The sequence below is a fragment of the Cyprinus carpio genome, unplaced genomic scaffold, assembly GCF_018340385.1.
Source record: "Cyprinus carpio isolate SPL01 unplaced genomic scaffold, ASM1834038v1 S000006559, whole genome shotgun sequence".
Lineage (NCBI taxonomy): Eukaryota > Metazoa > Chordata > Actinopteri > Cypriniformes > Cyprinidae > Cyprinus > Cyprinus carpio.
The window spans coordinates 20,818-40,994 of NW_024879221.1; the positions used below are offsets into that span (position 1 = coordinate 20,818).

A 20,177-nucleotide genomic window follows, 5' to 3' on the forward strand; every position below is an offset into this window, starting at 1 on the left:
TTCTCCAGATGTTCACTGATGGACTGGAGTGCTGTGGATTACTTGTGGATTATTGTGATGTTTTTATCAGCTGTTTGGACTCTCATTATCATGTTCTGGCATACAATAAAGAGAAACATAAAAATGGTTGGAATCATGAGTTTCACACTGAACACATGAAAAATCCCCCAACTAAACACACACACACGCACGCACACACACACACACACACACACACACACACACACACACACACACACATCTGTACTGTGTTCGCAGCTCATGTTTACTGCACACAAAGTAAATATTCTTCAATTCAAACACAAGCTCAAAGTACAGATTCACACACACACACACACACACACGGCAGGATCTCATTTCTCACACAGGAGGTAAGTGAAAAAAAATAATATTAATTTCCCAAATAAATCCAAGTATCTTGTGAATTATTAATACTGTAGCAATAATCTGATTCGGTGGACAGACGGAGACTGACAGTCTGAACTATTTTAGATTGGTTTAGTTTATATATCACAGATGCATCTGATTAACAACCAGAAGCTCGAGTGAGAAACAGGTTCAGAACCACTGGGTCGTCGTCTTATATTTCTGGCTTTTTGTTGTTTTAGAGTTACTTTTTTAATGTTAATAAAGTTGTTGATGTTTCATATGTTTTCAGTGTTTCGGTTTCCGTGTAGAACAGAACTACAGAATCAAAAGCTGTAAATGTTCTTTAATATTTTTTAATGTTGTGGAAAATATAACAGGGTTTTTTTTTTTTTTTTTTGTGAGTTTTTCTCTAAGTGTATATATTTTTTTTTATATATAGAGGGGGTTGATGTCCAAATTATCTTTTAAATTTTTTCTCTGTTTTAAAAAAGCTTTTCAAACTCTCTTTCTGGAGTTACTGGTCGGTAAATAAGCACTTGCGTAGGAGTTTCAATACTCTTGAATTCTTATCATTCTATCATTAAAACAGATAGAGGTGAATCTGCTTTAACTAACTAGCGGTCATGTGAAGAAGCTTCGTCTTCTGCTGCGAATCAAAGTTCAGGGTTGTTGAATTCGCATCGTGCAAAAGCATTCGACCAATAGAAGCCCTGAACACCTCAGCCTGAGCTCTTGACCCGGCTGTGATTGGCTGGAGGGACGTCAGCCCTGCTGTCCAGTCATGCATCAGTGTTTCATTGGTCTGGAAACCAAACTGAAGCCATTTTCAGACCGTCATCTCAACATGAGGAGGTCGTCTGTGCTGTGACATCATTCCCTGCAGAAGAACGAGCGAACGAATGATTGATGAACATTCATGAACGTGTGTGTTTGCAGGTCCAGACTCAGTCATCATGAGGGCCGTCACGTCCGAAAGCAGCTCTGGAAACGAATATACAGACGAGTTTGACAATCCAGAGCCTAGTGATGACACCGAGTTCTGGAGGAAAGGTGTGAGAGAACAAAAAACAATGTGTTAATTCATATGGGAAAATACAGAACGGTTTGTGTGTGGGATAGGAGATAGAAAGCATCATTAGTTCAGTAGAAAAACAATGGAAGTCAATGGAAAGACTCCAGAGAGAGACAAAAACAAATGTGTGTGTGTGTGTTCTGTCCCCAGCATTCCTCTGCTCATTGACTGACTGTAGTTTATTCAGCTGCTCAACCTACTTTGACACACACACACACACACACGACCACACCACATACCACACACACACCCACACACACACACTGAATTTTTCCCCCCTTAGCAACATCCTAGCAACCACTCAGAATCGCACAGCAACAAGTGAAACATTCCACTTGTAATATCTTAGCAACCAAACATCAACACCCTGGCAACAAGATCACTTCAGCTCTGCACAGACAAACATTTTCCTTCATAAAATATCAGTTTTAGAATATTATTCATTAAAATAAAAATTGTAAAAAACAAAAAAAAAACACTACAATGTAGGCTGTCAGTATATACTGAGAACAAAAATGAAATTGCTGCGTTTCACAAATAATTACAAAGATGCAGCAAGTGACATTTAATTAATTAGTAGAAGGACCGAAAAAGTATTTCCTTGTAAAACACACTTCATTAATATTTATTTACAACATATTTTGGTGGTGAACAGAAATTAGGCCTAATCAAATATATTTATTGCGTTCACATTTGCTCCAATAGCAAAAGACGAAACTCCACTGCATTTCTACGACTTTCCAAAAGACCGTCACAAAGCAGCTAGTGTTCAGCATAGTTTTCTCAGGTAATGAATACAACACAAAATTTAAAAAAAGAAATCAGAAGAAATTATTCCCAATACAATATCTGAAGTTCTGATGTGAATATATCGAATTTGTGGTTTTGTGATATTCTGTGCTGGTCTTGATATTGATTTTGATTTTCATATATCTTTTATTTCGTTTAATTGTTTTGGTTTGCGGATCCGAGGTTTAGATATGAATCAAGTGATTTGCGATACACGCTCTGAAGTCCCTATCTGAAGCATATGATTCACAATACGCGATCCGATTGGAGGGCTTCAAATCAGTGAATCATTTTGCGACGCAATGGTTTAACTGATTTGGAGTTTCGAAAAGCTTTGTTTCTCCCATCACTACGTGCTTTTAAAATCATCACAAGTAATGTTGAAATTCGAAAATGAATTTCTCTTTTGAATCATTTTTTTTTTAATCAGTCGGAGCAGTTCCAACATAAATGATTCACTCAATTGAATCGGTTTGTCCTTTACAGTCAGTTATTCTGCTTTGAAAATGTGCGTTCCGGGCCGGAGTGTCTGTCTCTGTTTTGGTTTGTGAAACCCGCCCACTGCCAGTTTATCCAATTGTATTTCGGCATCCCGGGTTGCCAGTTGGTGGAAAACAGCGGATTTCATTTCATTCATCGTCAAGTGCGCTCGTTCCTGTTTGTGTCGTCAATCTGGCAACCTGTGTGTGCTTCAAGTCTAAGGAGGAGGGGTCGGGTGAAAAAACCCTCTCCAATATTTTGAATTTGGACTGCAATACCTAGTTCAACCACTCGGTGTCAATCCTACATACAGCACCTTTAAGGGGTTAGTTCACTCGAGAATGAAAATTCGTCCATCTTCTACTCACCCTTGAAGCATCCTAGGTGTGTGTGTGACTTTCCTCTTTCAGAATAATCCATATGAAGTTATATTAAAAATTGTCCTTGCTCTTCCAAGACTTTCAAGTGGGGGTAAGTGGGTGTTTGTTGTCAACTGTTCAGAAGACGTGAAATAAAGTACGCACATCTGTAATAAAAGGTCCCTCACATGGCTCCGGGGGTGAATAAAGGCCTCCTGTAGGGAATCCATGCGTTTTTGTAAAGTAAATATCCAGATTTCAAATGTAATAAACACTTTTTTCTCACTTCTGCTGACCGTGGGGAACCTAGTCACATACACCTAGGATGCTTCGAGGGTGAGTAGAAGATGGACGAATTTTCATTCTCAGGTGAACTAACCCTTTAATGCAAAAACCTAGTTTGATAAACTCAAACCATATAAGATTTCAATTTGAACTGAAAGAATAAATGTAGGCTAGGCAATTTATTATTTTACTAAAAAACAAGTGCAATAATACTAGTATTACTGCTATAAATTATTTTATTTTTTTATAGTTTTTTTAAAGTTATTTTTATTTAATTTTATTATATTTATTTTGTTATATTTAATGAATCACTATGTGTAGTGTGGCACCCCTGCTTATAAATATACTATGCATGCATAAAAAAAGAAAAAAGTTTCAACCCATAATAAGTGTGTGTGTGTGTGTGTGTGTGTGTGTGTGTTAGAGTCGTCTGTGCGCAGGATCGTAGCGGCGCCCTCTGGCGGTCGCTGGCGGTGGCAGGTGTTTTCCGCGATCTGTGTAACGTTTCTGGTTCTGCTGCTGCTGATCATCACAGTATCTGTGATCCGTGAGTAAAACACACCGAAAAATATCATCATATCATACTAACAGCATGTTATGATCCTATTTGTCTTTATTCATTTCTAAATAACTGTTATATTGTCAGAGTGGAATGGTTTAAGTCTGTCGGAAAGATCTTATTTACAAGTTGACTAGGGCGAATTCTGATTTTGACATTGGTGGGGGCATAACCCCCAAACTGGTAACCACAAATTAACCATGATTTTGCTACACTGTTTAACCATGGTATTTGTAGTAAAACCGGTTATATGTTGAAATGGTAATCAATACACTTTTACTATAATAAAACCATGGATAATTTTATTTAGGGATTTCTATCTGTGTATACATTTAATAATTGTTTTGTTTTTATAACTGCCTGGTTTGATGATTTGCACAGTTTAATAAAAAAGAAAGAATTCAGAGAGAAAAAAAAAAAAGATTTGCAAGTCCCGCTGAATCAAATGATCTAAATAATGATTCACAAATCTGTTGTGAAGTTCTGATCTAATTTAAATGATTCACTAAACGTACGCTGAAGTTCCAATCTGAATCAAAAGATTTGCGAACTGCTCTGAAGTCACAATCTTCACAAACCATTATTTCAGGTTGGGATTTCTGGAGCATGTATCACAAATCTTTCAATTTGCAAAACGATTCATGAACCCGCTCCAAGGTTCCAGTCCAGTGGTGGTTCTACACTGAATTACACCCTGGGCGAGACCCCCCGACCCCCCCCCCCCCCTAAAAAAACCCACAAATTTCTTTATATTGTATTATACAACAACATATGTGAAAGAGTGGCAAATTATATTTCTCAATTGCACAATTCCTTCATTAGAACTTTTGAAAAACATACTTAAGAGAATAGGGCACTTAAGAGAATTAGGCAAAAACAATGGATTTTTTTTTTTTTTCAATCACCAATAACTTTTTGGGTTTTCATTTTTTTTAACCAAAATTTGTATAAAGATGATTCTCAACTATGGCATGAAAGAAATAATGTAATGAATTGATACACCATTTGACTTCATGCAATATGTGGGTAAAATGGCCATAAATTAATATTCCCATTCAATGCAATGTATCTATACACTGTATCTAATTTCCATACTAATGTGTTCTTGGAGCAACATTTAATGGAAAAAGAAGTGTAATAATTGGAGTAATAATTGACAACATTTTAATAATAACAATATCTAATATTTCATAGGAATATTGATGTATAATTTATTTCCATATTCACTTGTTGTGTCTCCCAAAATGCCTGATAAACATGATTTAAGTCCTGAAGTCCTCTAACAGTAGACATGCATGAAATCAATGCCCTGTTCTCTGTAACAAAGTCATTTTTTTGATTTGAAACCCCATAATGTTTTGACATAACGTCTGAGAGGTTGGTTTATGAAATACAATTTGAAAAGTAGTCTGATTTAAATTATAATTACACAGATTTGAAAATTCTGTTGGCTAATTAAAGGGCTTGAACTTGTAACAGTTTTTGTTGCAAAGCACAATATTATGGTGAAATTAGATCTCGTGTTTTGTTGAGATAAAACTGAATTATTGTTGTATACGTATAGCAAGCATCATAGCAAAAAGGCTAACAAACTTAAAAATTATACCCACCAATTAACATTAGCCCTTCTTTCATGAAATGGATAACTTAATAATTACCCCTTTCCCCTTCTCACACAGCTTCTGTTCACGGCACCTTCTCAGCAAGCAGGAGCATCAATTTGCCAATTCCCCACACATGGAAATGATAGATAATAGAAAACCACTTCATGGTGGCAGTGCAGAGGATTAAAAAAAATAATAATTTAAACTGCTCTTGCCGCCCCCCATGTATCATGAAAAAATGCCACCCCCAGGTGGCCGCCCGGTTCGCCCATGCCAAAAACCGCTACAGTTCCAATCTAAATCAAATGATTTACAATACATGCTCCAAAGTCCCAATCTGAATCAAATGATTAGCGATAGATGTGCTGAATCCTCATCTACTGTAGTTCAAATGATTTGCAATATGCAGTTTGAAGTCCCGATCTGAAGGACGATACATGATCCAATTGGAGAGCTTCAAAGTGAATCATTTTGCGAGGCAATGGTTTAATTGATTCAGAGTTTCGAAAACCTCAGTTTCACTCATAACTATGTCTTCTAACATCTATGACCAGTGATGTCAAAATTGAAAATGAATAACTTTCTGATGTTTTTTGTTAGTGCTGATTGAGTTTTGAATCATTTTGGAGCCATTAAATGACTCAATTGAGTCTGTTCCTCCACTTTTCTCAACCTCAGTAATGTTTACTGGTATATAAAATAATTGATAAAAATATGTTTACAAATATATTATCCATATTTCCATTCCGAAGATAACTCCACATCAAAACATCAAACACACCATGGCGGAGCAGGCAGTTCAGGAGGTCATGGTGGAGCGGGCAGTTCAGGGGGCCATGCCAGAGCGTGCAGTTCAGGGGGCCATGGCGGAGTTTGCAGTTCAGGGGGCCATGGCGGAGTGGGCAGTTCAGGGGGCCATGGCTGGATGGCCCGGCCACTACAGCCGAAGACGTATTGTATAGCCCCCCTCACCCCTCAAAAAAATTTTCTTGGGGAGGACTCTGGGTCCCCTGGTTGGCACAAGGACTGGGCTGGACTCAGAAGTCCCTCGGGGCTGCACTCAGGAACAGAAGCCTTCCCTGGGCTGCATTTGGGAACTGAAGCCGTCCTTGGGCTGCACTCGGGATCCAAAGCCCACTCTGGGCTATACTCAAGAACAGGAGCCCTCTCTGGGCTAAACTCAGGAACTGGAGCCCTATCTGGGCCAGACTCGGGATCTGAGGCCCTCCCTGCCCTAGATGTGGGAACAGGAGCCCTCTCTAGTCCAGACTCGGGATCTGAGGCCCTCCCTGGGCCAGATGCGATCTGAAACCATAGCCCTCTCTGGGCTGGACGTGGGAAACAGAGGCCCTCTCTGGGTTTGGACACGGGAATAGAAGCCCTCTTTGGGCTGAATTCAGGAACAGAAGCCCTCTCTCGACTCTGGTCAGGGACAAGAGCCAACAGTCTTTTCCACCTCATTCGCCTTTTTTGGGCTGAGGTAAAGGAGATGGCTGCTGTCATCATAGGGTTTTTGGACTGAATATGACTGTGGGCTTGAGAGTGGAGCGGGCCGGCTTGCTTGACCATGGAGCTGACCACTGACGATGGAAGCGAAACTTGGGAGAACTCAGGGAAGTGTGGGTGGAACGGAGGGGCAGGCTCATTGGAACGGTATGTGGAGGGTGCTGGTAGATGGTGAGCTGAAATGCCCATTTGCTTCTGAATGAGAACAAGATGACTATCCTCGACATCAACAAGAAACTCAGAGCCATTTAAGTCGAGGACATAATTAATAAAGTCTGCTATGAGTCTATAACAATCGTCAGGAGACAGGAAGCCATTAACCAACTTATCATTCGAGTTCCATTCAGTAAAAGCGACATTAACCCTCTGTGGTTGAGGACTAATGCGGATGCGCGTTTTGTGGCGTCTTCTGATAACACCGAAATTAACGAAATTGCAGTTTCAAGTTTTGATCGTACAGATAGAGAGCAATACATCAATCGAGAATCTGTAAAGGGTCTACTTTTATTTTTATACACACATAATAACAACAAACCTTTGTGCATTTATAAGAAAATAAAGAAAACAAAACAGGGTGCACTGTCTGTCGCAGGATTTGCGCAGCACTGGCTGCTGGAGGGGTCTTTCTTATTGGCTGATCAGGTGGTGGAACGCTTGGTGATAGACCGTCTTCTCCGAGCCCTTCCCTGATCTCACCGACAGGCAGTTGGAATGAGGAACCCAACACCATCACCTTGGAGCTTGTGGAGGCTATCGAGCTGGCGGATACGGCTCACCAACATCCGGGATTGCAGGGGAGCGAGCACCACCGTTTCCCCAGAGGGTAATCCAGGAGCGATGCGTGCCGGAAGGCACCCAGTGACCAGTGAGGCAGGGCTCTCCGTGGGGTGAGCCCATGCCGATGGAGGCCCCTGTGCTTCCAGCAAGGACCTGGCTGGCAGGCTGGATTGTGCACCGTGGACCTGCCAGTTGGAGCTCCAGAAGTGGACGTGAAAGTAGAGGGAAAGCTGACCCTGGCCATCCTGGACTCCGGCAGTGCAGTCACTCTGGTACTGGTCTCATATTCTCACCCCACGAATGGAGTATAAAGCCTTCCTCTCCATAACCTGTGTCCACGGAGATACACAACAAGTTCCAGCTCGCAGAGTGAACATTTCTGCCACTCTCGGCGCCTGGCCTGTGGAAACTGGGGTAATGAAGGATCTTCCTATCCCCGTGCTGATTGGGAGAGACTAGCCTGGGTTTGACCGCCTGCTGGCCACGGCTACGCAGTCTGCCAGCCCAAGAGGGGGCCGCCGAAGACAGAGGCCCTGAAAGGACCTCGTCAAGCCCCGTTCTTCTGTCCTCAGACAGTGGGAGAGAAGGTGATCCCCCCCCTCCCAAAATCCTAACTTTTTCTATGATGTGTTCCAACAGGTGACAGGGAGGGGGCTCTTCGGAAAGGAACAATGCGAGGACGACAGGGTGAAGCATTGCTGGACTCAGGTCTGGGTCATCGAAGGCAAGGAAGCTCAGCCTGGCCCCATCTTCTCCCTTACTTTTGTCGTCCAAAGCGGTCTGTTCTATTGTTTTTCTTTTTGTCACTCAGCGAAGGGGGGAGGAAAAATTATTTGTTGTGGGTGGTGCCACGCACGAAGACGGAGACTGTATTGGAGCTGGCCCACTCACATCTCTTGGCAGGGCATCTAGGGGCCCCGAAACCCATCCAGTGGTTCTGCCAAGCCTGCCCGACCCTGCCAAGTGACGTCACCCAGGACACCTACCGCCAGTCCGCTGATACCCTTCGAGCGCATCGGGATGGACCTTGTGGGGCCATTACCTAAGTCTGCCCGGAGACATGAACATACATCCTGGTGATTGTCGACTATGTCACACAATACCCAGAGGCAGTTCCCCTCTAAAAAGCCACCGCCAAAGCCATTGCCCTGGAACTCTTCCTGCTCTCCAGCTGAGTCGGCATCCCAGTGGAGATCCTGACTGATCAGGGTACCCCCTTTCTGTCCTGGCTAATGGCTAACCTCTAAAAGGCTGTTGTGGGTGAAGCAGTTGAGGACCACAGTCTACCATCCCCAGACTAACGGACTGGTCCAACGCTTTAATCAGATTCTGAAGCAGATGTTTGAGATGAGTGGATCGAACGGGTCATGCCATTAGTCAGGGAACACTAAAGTAAAATGCAGCAGGCTCAACAACGCCACTACAACTGGGCAGCCCAACCATGGGAGTTCCAGCCCGGAGACCGAGTCATGGTCCTAGTCCCCAATGCTGCGTGCAAGTTCCTGGCCACCTGGCAGGGTCCCTATAAGGTGCTGGAAAAGATTAGGCCGGTGACTTACCGTGTGCGTCATCCAGTAAGGAGAAGTCCTCTGATCAGGTACCACATCAACCTTCTGAAGAAGTGGGTTGGGACTAGAGACCAGCTCGCAGCCCTAGCCATCACTGATCCCGTGGTTGTTGACATCAACCCCCACCTCTCGGCTGCCCAGAAGAGGGAGCTGCAGCACCTGGTCGGTCAGTTCCCTGATGTGTTCTCCTCTCTTCCCATGCAGACCCGCATCCTGCAGCAACCTTAGACATCTTTTTCTACCCCTAGATTAGATTAGATTCAACTTTATTGTCATTATGCAGAGTACAAATTCAGAGCTAATGAAATGCAGATAGCATCTAACCAGAAGAAGCAGCGGACAGAAGCCTTCCAGGGGGTGACGGGGGCCCTCACCTCGGAGCCAGTTCTCAGAGCCCGGACTTTAGCTGCCCCTTCCTGCTGCAGAAGGATGCCTCCGACATGGGCCTGGGAGCCATCCTGTCACAAGTTCAGGAAGGTGAGGAGCATCCTGTCATTTATATTAGCAGGAAGCTGACCCTGACCGAGAGAAACTACGCGGCTGTGGAAAAGGAGGCCCTGGCCATCAAGTGGGCAGTCCTGGAGCTGCGTTTACTAACCTCCTTGGCTGGAAGATCACCCTGGTCACTGACCACACATCCCTTCAGTGGATGGCTCACCATTAAGGGCACCAATGCCATGGTGGCCCGATGGTTCCTTGCGCTCCAGGACTTCCACTTTGTGGTGCGTCATCGGGCTGGAGCCACGAACGACAGCACTGACGGCCTCCTCTCGGACCTGGGCAGCTTACGCAGGTCTGTCAGGGGTCACTCCCCACCCACCCCCTATTTCTCCCCTACTGTCTCATATCATCAGCAGGACCAGGAAACAAGTCGAGGAACACTTGCCCGTCCTCATCACAGGCTGATTGGTCACAGCTGCAGCTCAACAGGTTGCGGCTACATAAGCCACGCAAGTCCCTGCCACCTTTGAGACACTTCTCCATGAGACTGAGCATTAACTCGCCCTCTCATTTCTCCCACAGACAGCAGGGTGTGACTGACCAGCCCCACAGGAGCACAGCATGGACCCACTGCACTGGGAAGAAGGAAGAGAGCATATATATATATATACATACTGTATATATAGATGTTTTTATATAAACAACAATTTTTATATATACACAACAATACAAACTAATTTAAAGGGTTAAATACTGAAAATTAATACAATTTTGCCAGTTATGGTAAACAAACAAACACAAACTGTATCTGTGAAAGCGACAAAAAAAAAAAAAAAAATTAACATATAACATTTTTATGACCTTTTTTTTCTACATGGGCATGTTTGTCCTCTAAGGACTTCTAAGTAACTTCTTAAACAGACACAAGGATTCAACCTTTTTTTTTTTTTTTTTTTTTTTACTTAAAACTTTTTTTTTTTTTTTTTTTTTTTTTTACTTAAAACTTTTACTTGCCTTGAACAATTGGCAACCTTAGTGTAGCTTATTGAAACGCAGCATAATAAGGCCAAAAAGTAATTTGGAATATGTACACGAAGTGCATATTTTCATACATTTTTATAAAGTTTTAAACTGGAGCCATCAATAAAAAAAGTGTTTCATAAGTGTAACTCTGTTTTGTTAGATGTGAAGTTTGACAGGAAGTTCTCAACTACAGAGATGAACATGCAGAATCTGACGCAAACACTCGTGAGTGTCATAACCAGAACACGTGACCTAGAGGAACACGGTAATGTAGCCTTCATCATCATTCATCCAAATTAAATGACTTTTTCATCTGACATAATCAATCGCTCTTATTTATTAACTAGTAATTCAACTAGGAAATGAAGAAAATCAAATCCCACCAACATTAGTTTTTTCACTGATTTTTTTCAACTATTACCACAAATATAGAAGTAAAATATTTTTTTATTGATGTGTGTTCAGGACATAAAACTGCTTTTGGAAATCAGCAATCTGGAGTAGAGTTTAACCAAGAGACGATGCAAAGCATGATTAATGATAGTAAGTAGCATACAAAATACACATGCAGACAAACCAAACTAGACAAACGAATGTAAATCCATTGCAGATCTTAATATATGTATATTTGTTTAGTGTCGGATTCAGCGCAGGCACTCCATGACACAGTTTCGGGTCTGAAATGCCAGATTAACAAGATAAGGAACAACAGTAAGTGATGCTGTATTAGTGTGTTCTCATGTCTTGTGCAGAGCGTGACACACGTATGTGTGTTCAGACACGCAGGAGCTGTGCTGTCCTGATGGATGGATGCTCTTTTTCCTCACACTGTTATTACTTCTCTGATGACGGGATGCCATGGGACGCGGCCAGAGACGAGTGTAAGAAGAAGAGATCAGAGTTGCTCATCTTAAAAAGCAAACAGGAGAAGGTCAGAGCTGATCCGTACTGTACAACTAAACCAAAACAACTAAACTAACACAAATAAACCAACAGAGCATAACCAACAGCACCAGCCACACAACTAAACTAATAGAACTACTCAACACAACTAAACCAGCACAACTTAACCAAAAGCTTTAGCCACACAACAAACCTAACACAACGAAAACAGCACAACTTAACCAACAGCACCAGACAACTAATCAGAACTACTAAACCAAGAGAACTACTCAACACAACTAAACCAACAGAACTTAACCAGAACAACTAAGTCAACAGAACTACTCAACACAACTAAACCAACACAACACAACGAAAACAGCACAACTTAACCAACAACACCAGACATACAACTTAATCAGAACAACTACTAAAACCAAGAGAACTACTCAACATAACTTAACCAGAACAACTAAACCAGCAGTACTACTCAACACAACTAAACCAACACAACTACTCAACGGAACTACTCACACACACAACTAAACCAACACAACTTAACCAGAACAATTAAACCAACAGGGGGGTAGGTTATGTGACATACCTGGGTATGTTTAAGAGCAAGTAAGCGGATAACCTCAACTTTCGGTTCCAAAAACGGAGGTAACTTTAAGGATATGTTAGTAGTCATAGCAACTCCCTCTCTGATACTTAACCTGCTCCGGAGCAGGTTATGTGCCAGGGTTAGTTCACTTCAGCAAGCCTTCAGGGGGCGTGATAGCGTGACAGATAGCGCACAAACATTATATAATATTACAATATGTAAATAGCCTATTTTTATATATATATATATATACTATATATATATATATATATATATATATATATATATAATATATATATATATTTATATTATTTGATATGTTAATGAGGAAGCGCTAAAAGAAGTAACAAATAAGGTAATTTATTATTCTAATATGATTATTTCTTTTATTGGCATATATAAGAGTTATCTGTATAAATTATAAAACACTATGACAAGGTAATGTTAAACTTATATTTACTTTATTACATTTTATATTATGTCACACATAGATCGGCATTTTCTATAATGTCTATATTCTAAATCAGAATACATATCTGATATGACTTAATATATAATTAGCATAAAACAAACAATATAATTCACATTCTCAAGGATTAAAGATTAAATGGGGAAAACATAAAAATGATTGCACAGCCATCCATTAGGTGGCGATATGCACTAAGCATGTAAACAACTAATGAACAAAAGAAGAAGAAAGAAACAGCTTGGTGTGCTTTTTCTTAGTGTCCATAGTGACTTGTTGATTTGTCGCTCTGTTGAGAATGTAACCAGGAACATGCTCTGGGTTAAATTAACTTACTCCCAGATGCGATTTTGGAACCACTATACCTTGAGTAAGCAAGGTTTGGGTATTTTCAACCGAGAGTTCAGGGTTTCGTTCACGGTAAGTTAACCCTGCTTTCTGGAATACACCCCAGAACTACTCAATACAACTAAACCAACACAACCAGAACAAATTAAAACCAAATAGAAGTACTCAATACAACTAAGCCAACACAACTTAAAACCAGCACAACCTAACCACAACTAAACAACAGAACTTCATCAACACAACAAAACCAAACACATCTAACCAGAACAACTTTAACCAACACAACTAAACCAACAAAACTACTCTACACAACTAAAAATACAACTTAACCAGAACAAACTAAACCAACACAAAACTACAACACAACTAAATCAAAACATTTAAACTAACACAAACCAAACCAAGACAAATAAATCAACACAACTAAATACACTAAAGGAACCAAACCAACACAACTAAACCAACATGAATAAACCAACAAAGCTAAACCAACACACTTAACCAAAACAAATTAATGAAAACAACTAAATCAACAGCATCAACAAACACAAGTAAAACCCGCAGAAATAAAGTAAAAACAACAGACACAAATCAAAACAACACCTAAACCATCAAAACTAAACCAAACCATCACCAAACACACAACTAAACACAATTTCTTGGACTGTTTTCAGCTGGTGGAATGACCTGCCTATCTCAATCCAAGCAGCTGAGTCTTTAACCATTTTCAAAAAACATCTAAAGACACAAAGGATACTTCTTTTCACCATCGCCTGACCAATTAATACTAGCACTTACCTATTGTATTCTATTCTATTCTATTCTATTCTATTCTATTCTATTTGTTTTTGTCTAATTTATTTTAAAAAAAAACTTGCTATGTGTACTGTGCTAGGCTAGGCTAACTAAGACTTGTCACAACACTTGTTGCTCTCTCGTTGTTCTGATTGCTTCTACTTTGTAAGTCGCTTTGGATAATAGTTGTTATGATTGTTTTTGTTCTCTCGTTGGTAAAGCAGCATGTTTATTCAGGGACTCAATCAGTGCTTTAGTAATTGTGTGTGTTCAGAGTTTCGTGGTCAGTAAGACCAGAGGCTCTGTTCTACTGGCTGGGTTTGGACTGACGGCCACACTGGTGAGTGGGAATGGCTGGATGGGGGACGCCGTATACGATCATCAGGGAGGTTGAGTGTGTGTCCAGTGGCAGGAGCCTCGTTCACACGCCAGCGTTCATCACGGTGTGTGGTGTGTGGTGTGTGTGTGTGTGTGTGTGCACAGTGAATGGATGCCTGGTCAGCCAGATGACCTGGACGGCTCACGGTTTGGGGAGGCGGTGAAGACTGCCGCTCACTTCATCATTGACGGACGCTATAATGACGACCATGCTGCTCTCGCCACTACCGCTACGTCTGCAAAGCTCACGCTACTCTATCTCCATCTGAGACACGAATGTCCTTCACAGCATCAACACTTCACAAACAAAACTACATCAAAACCAACAAAACAATATCCGTGTGAATATAAACACTAATAATGGTTTAATAAAGGTAGTTTCTGATTCTTATATTTACTGTATATAAACAAACAAAAATGATTCATGTTTAACTTTTTATTTTCGTATAGTTTCTTCATGTTCCTGTCTGACAAAAAAAAATGTTGCTCTGGATGAAGACAACTGCCCTAAACGATTAAATGTAACTCTGTACTTTTGATTCTACTGCCACGCTTAAAAATTAACATGTTAATTGAAAGTGTCCACTGAAAGTGTTAACTGAAACTGTTCACTGTTTTTACTGTATTTTTGATCAAATAAATGCAGCCTTTGTGACCAGAAGAGGACTCTTTCCAAAAACATTTAAAAACCCCAAACTTTTGAAGAGTACTAACATAGCTTTGTCTGTACCTCCGGTGTGGGTTTGACATTTTTATCAGGAGACCCGCGAGTAAACACTGAGCTTTCAGAGGCAGAGCTGCTACTCTTCCTTAGGCATCCAGCAGGGGGCGACAGGCGAAACATTTTCTGCAATCATCTGCATCATTTGGTTTCCTGTGTTTGAAGGTCGTTGTTCTGCGATTCCTGTGTGGAAAGAGTTTTTTGGATTTCCGAATCTCTGGCTCCTCTGTCATGTTTGTGATGGAGAGGGAGGGTATTGGAGGAAGTACAAGTGTATCTGATCCCTACAGGGGACAAAGGTCACATCTGGACCTAGAGGATTAGTCTAATATGTTCTTTAAACTTGGTCCTTAAAACATGAAAATTATAAATGTGTAATGTAACAATGTGTATATATATATATATATATATATATATATATATATATAGATATATATAAGAATATATAGCAAAAGAAGTTACATTAATTATAAATTAGTCTAAACTGAGCATTTAAACATCGAATCGATCAGAGTGTCTCCTTCCCACTGAACCTCATCAATACTGATCCTCAGATCCTCCAGAGCTGCAGAGACTGGACTGTATATGAAACGTTGCAATTTAAAATTCAGACAGGTCAACAGGTAAGAGGTCACTGTAGGAAGGACTGCAGCTGCGTCAGGAGCTCATCATCTGTGTAGATGTTCTGCTGTAACTGATGAAATCGTTCTGGTCAGAGTGTGGAACTCATCATGGATGCTGTCAACACACACACTTTCAACACACACACACACAACACACACACACACACACACACACACACGCACACAGGTTTATACAGTAGACGTCCATTGTTTTAATATCAGGGACCAGCTCAGACTCAGAGACCGGCTCAGATTCAGAGACCAGCATAGACTGACAGAGACCTGCTCAGAACTCAGAGACACCAGACCCCAGAATATGACTGATAAAGACAGCTCAGACTGATAGAGACCGGCTCAGACTCAGAGACACAGCACAGACTGATAGAGGACCATCAGAGACTGGACAGAGACCGACTCAGAGTCAGAGACCAACTCAGACTCAGGGACCAGCTCTCCAGAGCAGATACCGGCTCAAACAAAGAGGACCAGCTTCTGACTGATAGAGACCAGCACAGACTGACAGAGACTGGCTCAGACTCAGAGACAGCTCAGACTGACAGAGACCGGCTCAGACTGACAGAGACCGGCTCAGGACTGACAGAGGACTGGCTCAATTACATTTACATTATGCATTTTAGCAGACCGCTTTTATCCAAAGCAATTTACAGTGCATTCAGACTAAACATTTTTTTTACCATAACATGTGTTCCCTGGAAATCGAGCCCACAACCTTTTGCGCTGCTAACACAAATGCTCTACCACTGAGCCACAGGAACACGACCACTGAGCAAACAGGCTCCGACTCAGAGACCAGCTCAGACTAATAGAGACCAGCACAGAATGGACAGAGACCAGCTCAGAATGATAGATATGAGCTCAGACTGATAGAAGGGACTAGCACAGCCTACGACAGAGACCAGCTCAGACTCAGAGATCAGATCAGGACTGATAGAGACCAGCTCAGAATGGACAGGAGACCGGCTCAGACTGATAGAGACAAGATCAGGGATTGATAGAGACCAGCACAGCCTGACAGAGGACCAGTCAGACTCAGAGACCAGCTATCTACAGTATTGAACGAGCTCTTGGTACATATAGTCCTCCACGTGCGCTGTGTTCTCAAAAACTCTGGCAATTGATATTACCTAGAATATAAAAGTCAACTGGGGCGGGCAGATCCTTTTCCTATTTAGTGCCTTAAACTCTGGAAAAACACCTACCCTAACATTGTTCGAGGAGGCAGGACAGATGGTCAATGCAGTCACCCGGATCCAGTGATGTATTCCAGACCAGATGGTGGTCAGCACCTAGAAAGGACCTCTACAGCCCTGAAAGGAACAGCGGAGGGACCAGGACAACTAGATGAGCGCCCCAGGTCCCCTGTAAAGACCTTGTGTCAGACGACCACCAAGGACCAGATCACAGGAACCAGTTGAGTCTCTCGCATCCAAAGCTGACTTTGCTGCAGCCTGAAATTGAACTGCTGAGTTAGTTCTTGGCCAGAGGAGAACTGGTCCACCCGACTAAGCCCTGGTTTCTCCCAATGTGTTTTTTCTCCATTCTGTCCACCGATGGAGTTTTGGTTCCTTGCCCGCTGTCTCCTCTGGCTTGGCTTAGTTGGGGACACTTCATTTACAGCAATATTATTGACTTGATTGCACAAATGATTGCACAATACTATTTAAACGAAAACTGAGCTGCATGATAGACATCACTGAATTCCAATGATGAACTGCCTTTCTTAACTGTCATTTTGCATTAGTGACACCACTGATTTCCTATTTAATGTTGTTCCCCCCCCCCCCCCCCATTCAGTGTTCTTTGACACAATCTTGGTTTGTTTTTAAAGCGCTATTATAAATAAAGGTGACTTGATCTGGGTTGAGAAGGTTAGAATTGTCGACATTTATTATTTTATCAAGAGGGGTTGGGGACGGAGGACGGGCCTCCTTATCTCCTCCCTTCATCCACTGATACCAGTGTTCTCTTGGGGTATGGAAGCACGCCTCCGCAGTTAAGTTAGATTAACATAGTGCTAAAACACTTCTTCTTTCCAAGGAGGTTCGATGTGTGTCAGCACATTGATGGCAGAAAAAGACTTGAGGCCACCCCAAACTCTCTGGCACATGAGGAGTTGGGGAAGGTTGTGACTTGTGCCATAGCCCAGGTTAAACTTTGATCCTGGCCGGCGAGGAAGCAGGATATTCATCCGCTAACAGTTAACTGGATGGTCACTCAATGACTTTGTTCAACACAACCCTTCAGGAACTATCCAGTTTCCATGGTCTCCACACAGAGGTGTTGAGATCATGGGTTAACCATTTTGAGTTCAGCTCTTCAGCCCTTATGCTTGCTTTATGCTCTAACTTTAAGGGGGCTGAACAGAGTAGGGCTATAGGCGCAATGCTTAAGGTGGGGACTGTGAAAGCGGTTTTGAAAGATTAGGCCTACACAGCAGGGACACAGGCTGCAGGGCAGGAGCAGCCCCTGCTGTGGGCCAGTCCTCATATCAGAGCAGCATTGATAGTCCTGATTCCCAGCAGTTTCAGGACTTCTGAATTGCAGGGCCCCTCTGGGTTTCACATCCTCATTTTAGGGTTGCCCCATCTCCTCCTTAGTGCCCTAGGGGAGGCCAGTATGTGTAACCCCAACTACCGTTGTGTTTGCTTCGGGGCAAAGGTTTGCTTTTAGGGATGAAGCTTATCAATATCGGCGTTTAGCCAAGTGTTGTGGATGCTCTCTGGCTCCTCTGTGCTTCCAGGTCATCCAATATTCAATATATCAACAACTTGGTTGACTACTAGCTCAGTCGGACAAGCAGAAGCAGATGGAAGTTCAGCATTAAGATGTCGTCCTTCGCCCATATGGAAGAGCTGGGGTTAACGGCTAAATGCCAAGAAAGTGTGCTTTCTCCAGTACAGAGAACCACTTTTCGGGCGTGTGTGTGGGATTCAACAACGATGCAGGCACATCTGTCTCCTGTTCGTATTATGGGACTCTCACAGCCGTTAAGAGAGAGTAAGAGAAGATGCCCAGTCCTTACTGTCAAACCAGTTTCAGAGTACTGGTAGGTTCTGAATGACAGCTTTGTCCAATGGCCTCCTGTACTTTGACCTTTTCTAGGTGGTGGCTCAGGGCATGGAGTTTTTCCTCTAGGGAACCCTGTTCGCATGATAAAGGTTCCCGCGGTGGGTGTGAACTTACACGCCTTAGACCCTTGAAGGAACCACCTTGATTCTTCGTCACAAGGCCCAGTGTTGGGGGCTCCTTGTAGTCATGTAATGCTAACGATGGGATGCTTCCCTCATGCCCTGGGGAAGAGGTCATGAGTGGCCACTTGCCCAGGGTCGTGGGAAGCCACCATCTCACAGGGCTTCCCACAATGCCTAACGTGACCATTTCGTTTTTTTTTTTTCGTGTTGTAGTTCCTTCAGGACCAGATCACAGAGAGATCAGCAGGTAGTGCTAATTGATTATGACTCACTTCCTTTGCTCTGCCTCATCCTGGAACACAACACCCCGTTTATCAGCTCATAAGCGATTCGACTCTCTGCAACCCACAGACATTCATTCAGGGGACAGGGTCTTTATAACAGGGCCTTTTACATTGGATTGCAGCTGCTTGACAAACTATTTCCAATTTCTGGATCCCACTCTCTGCCTTTTCGTAATGGTCTTGTTCAGGACAAGTGTGGAAATTTCTCCAGAACGGACAAACGTATCTTCCTGCTGGAAACGCAAGAGGTAAGCCCTCCACTCCAACTGCAAGAGATTACATAGTAGAGTCACTGGTTGGTTACAAGGAATAGAAGAGTCATCAGCGTGGTGACAAACTTGATGGCGGTCACAGAATGCTTTTATTGCTTCTGCTGAAACAATTGCTTGTGGGGGTTTCTGTCAAGTGATGTGGTAAGCAAGTTGCATGATACTGTTTCAGCCTCGTTTTCCTCATTTCCAAAATCATGCAGGAACCTTCCTTCTTGTGGATCCGTCTCGACAATCCATACGGATCTCCTGATTACTACTTCCAGCCCTGCTATTGGATTTTTAAAGGCTACAAAGTCGACAGGACTCGAAAGCCACCTTGTAGCTGGGAGGCATCCAGTTTGCGGATGTTAAGATATATGTAAGCGGGTTACTATCAGTTACCACAGTGAACGTCAGCTCTAAAGTAGTAATTGATTTGCAGTATAGTAACGGCCCACTTCACCGCCAAAAATTCTTGTGGGTGGGGACCTGCTTCACGTCCTGGTAAGTCCCCGGCCTTGCAAAGGCAATGGACTCCGATTGCCATCTGCTCTTGATACAGTGCGCCACCAAGGCCATGGTACTGGCACAGTGTTCTAACACATATGGCAGCTTGGGTTGGCAAATCCTAACATTGGGGCAGATTTGTAGGTTTTGCAATGAACATGTGACCTGTTTCTGAGCAGAAAAGCTAGTTTCATGCGTTCATGACCTTTAGACTTATTGTAATGCACTGATAGTAGTTGTCCTGCATCCTCAATAAACAAGCTACAGGTAGTCG

The 20,177-nt window shown here is 42.5% G+C and overlaps 1 protein-coding gene and 1 pseudogene across 1 annotated transcript in view; both read left to right on the top strand.

The window, feature by feature from the left end:
• Nucleotides 1-213: 213 nt before the first annotated feature.
• LOC109085129 lies at nt 214-17,828 on the top strand (annotated as a pseudogene).
• A 667-nt stretch (nt 17,829-18,495) lies between these two features.
• LOC109048207 (multifunctional procollagen lysine hydroxylase and glycosyltransferase LH3-like) overlaps nt 18,496-20,177 on the top strand; it is a 14,872-nt gene continuing 13,190 nt past the window's right edge. The window contains exons 1-2 of the mRNA XM_042754631.1: nt 18,496-18,564; nt 19,268-19,393. Of these exons, the coding sequence (XP_042610565.1) occupies nt 18,496-18,564; nt 19,268-19,393 (195 nt within the window). The remainder of the gene's footprint in view (nt 18,565-19,267; nt 19,394-20,177) is intronic.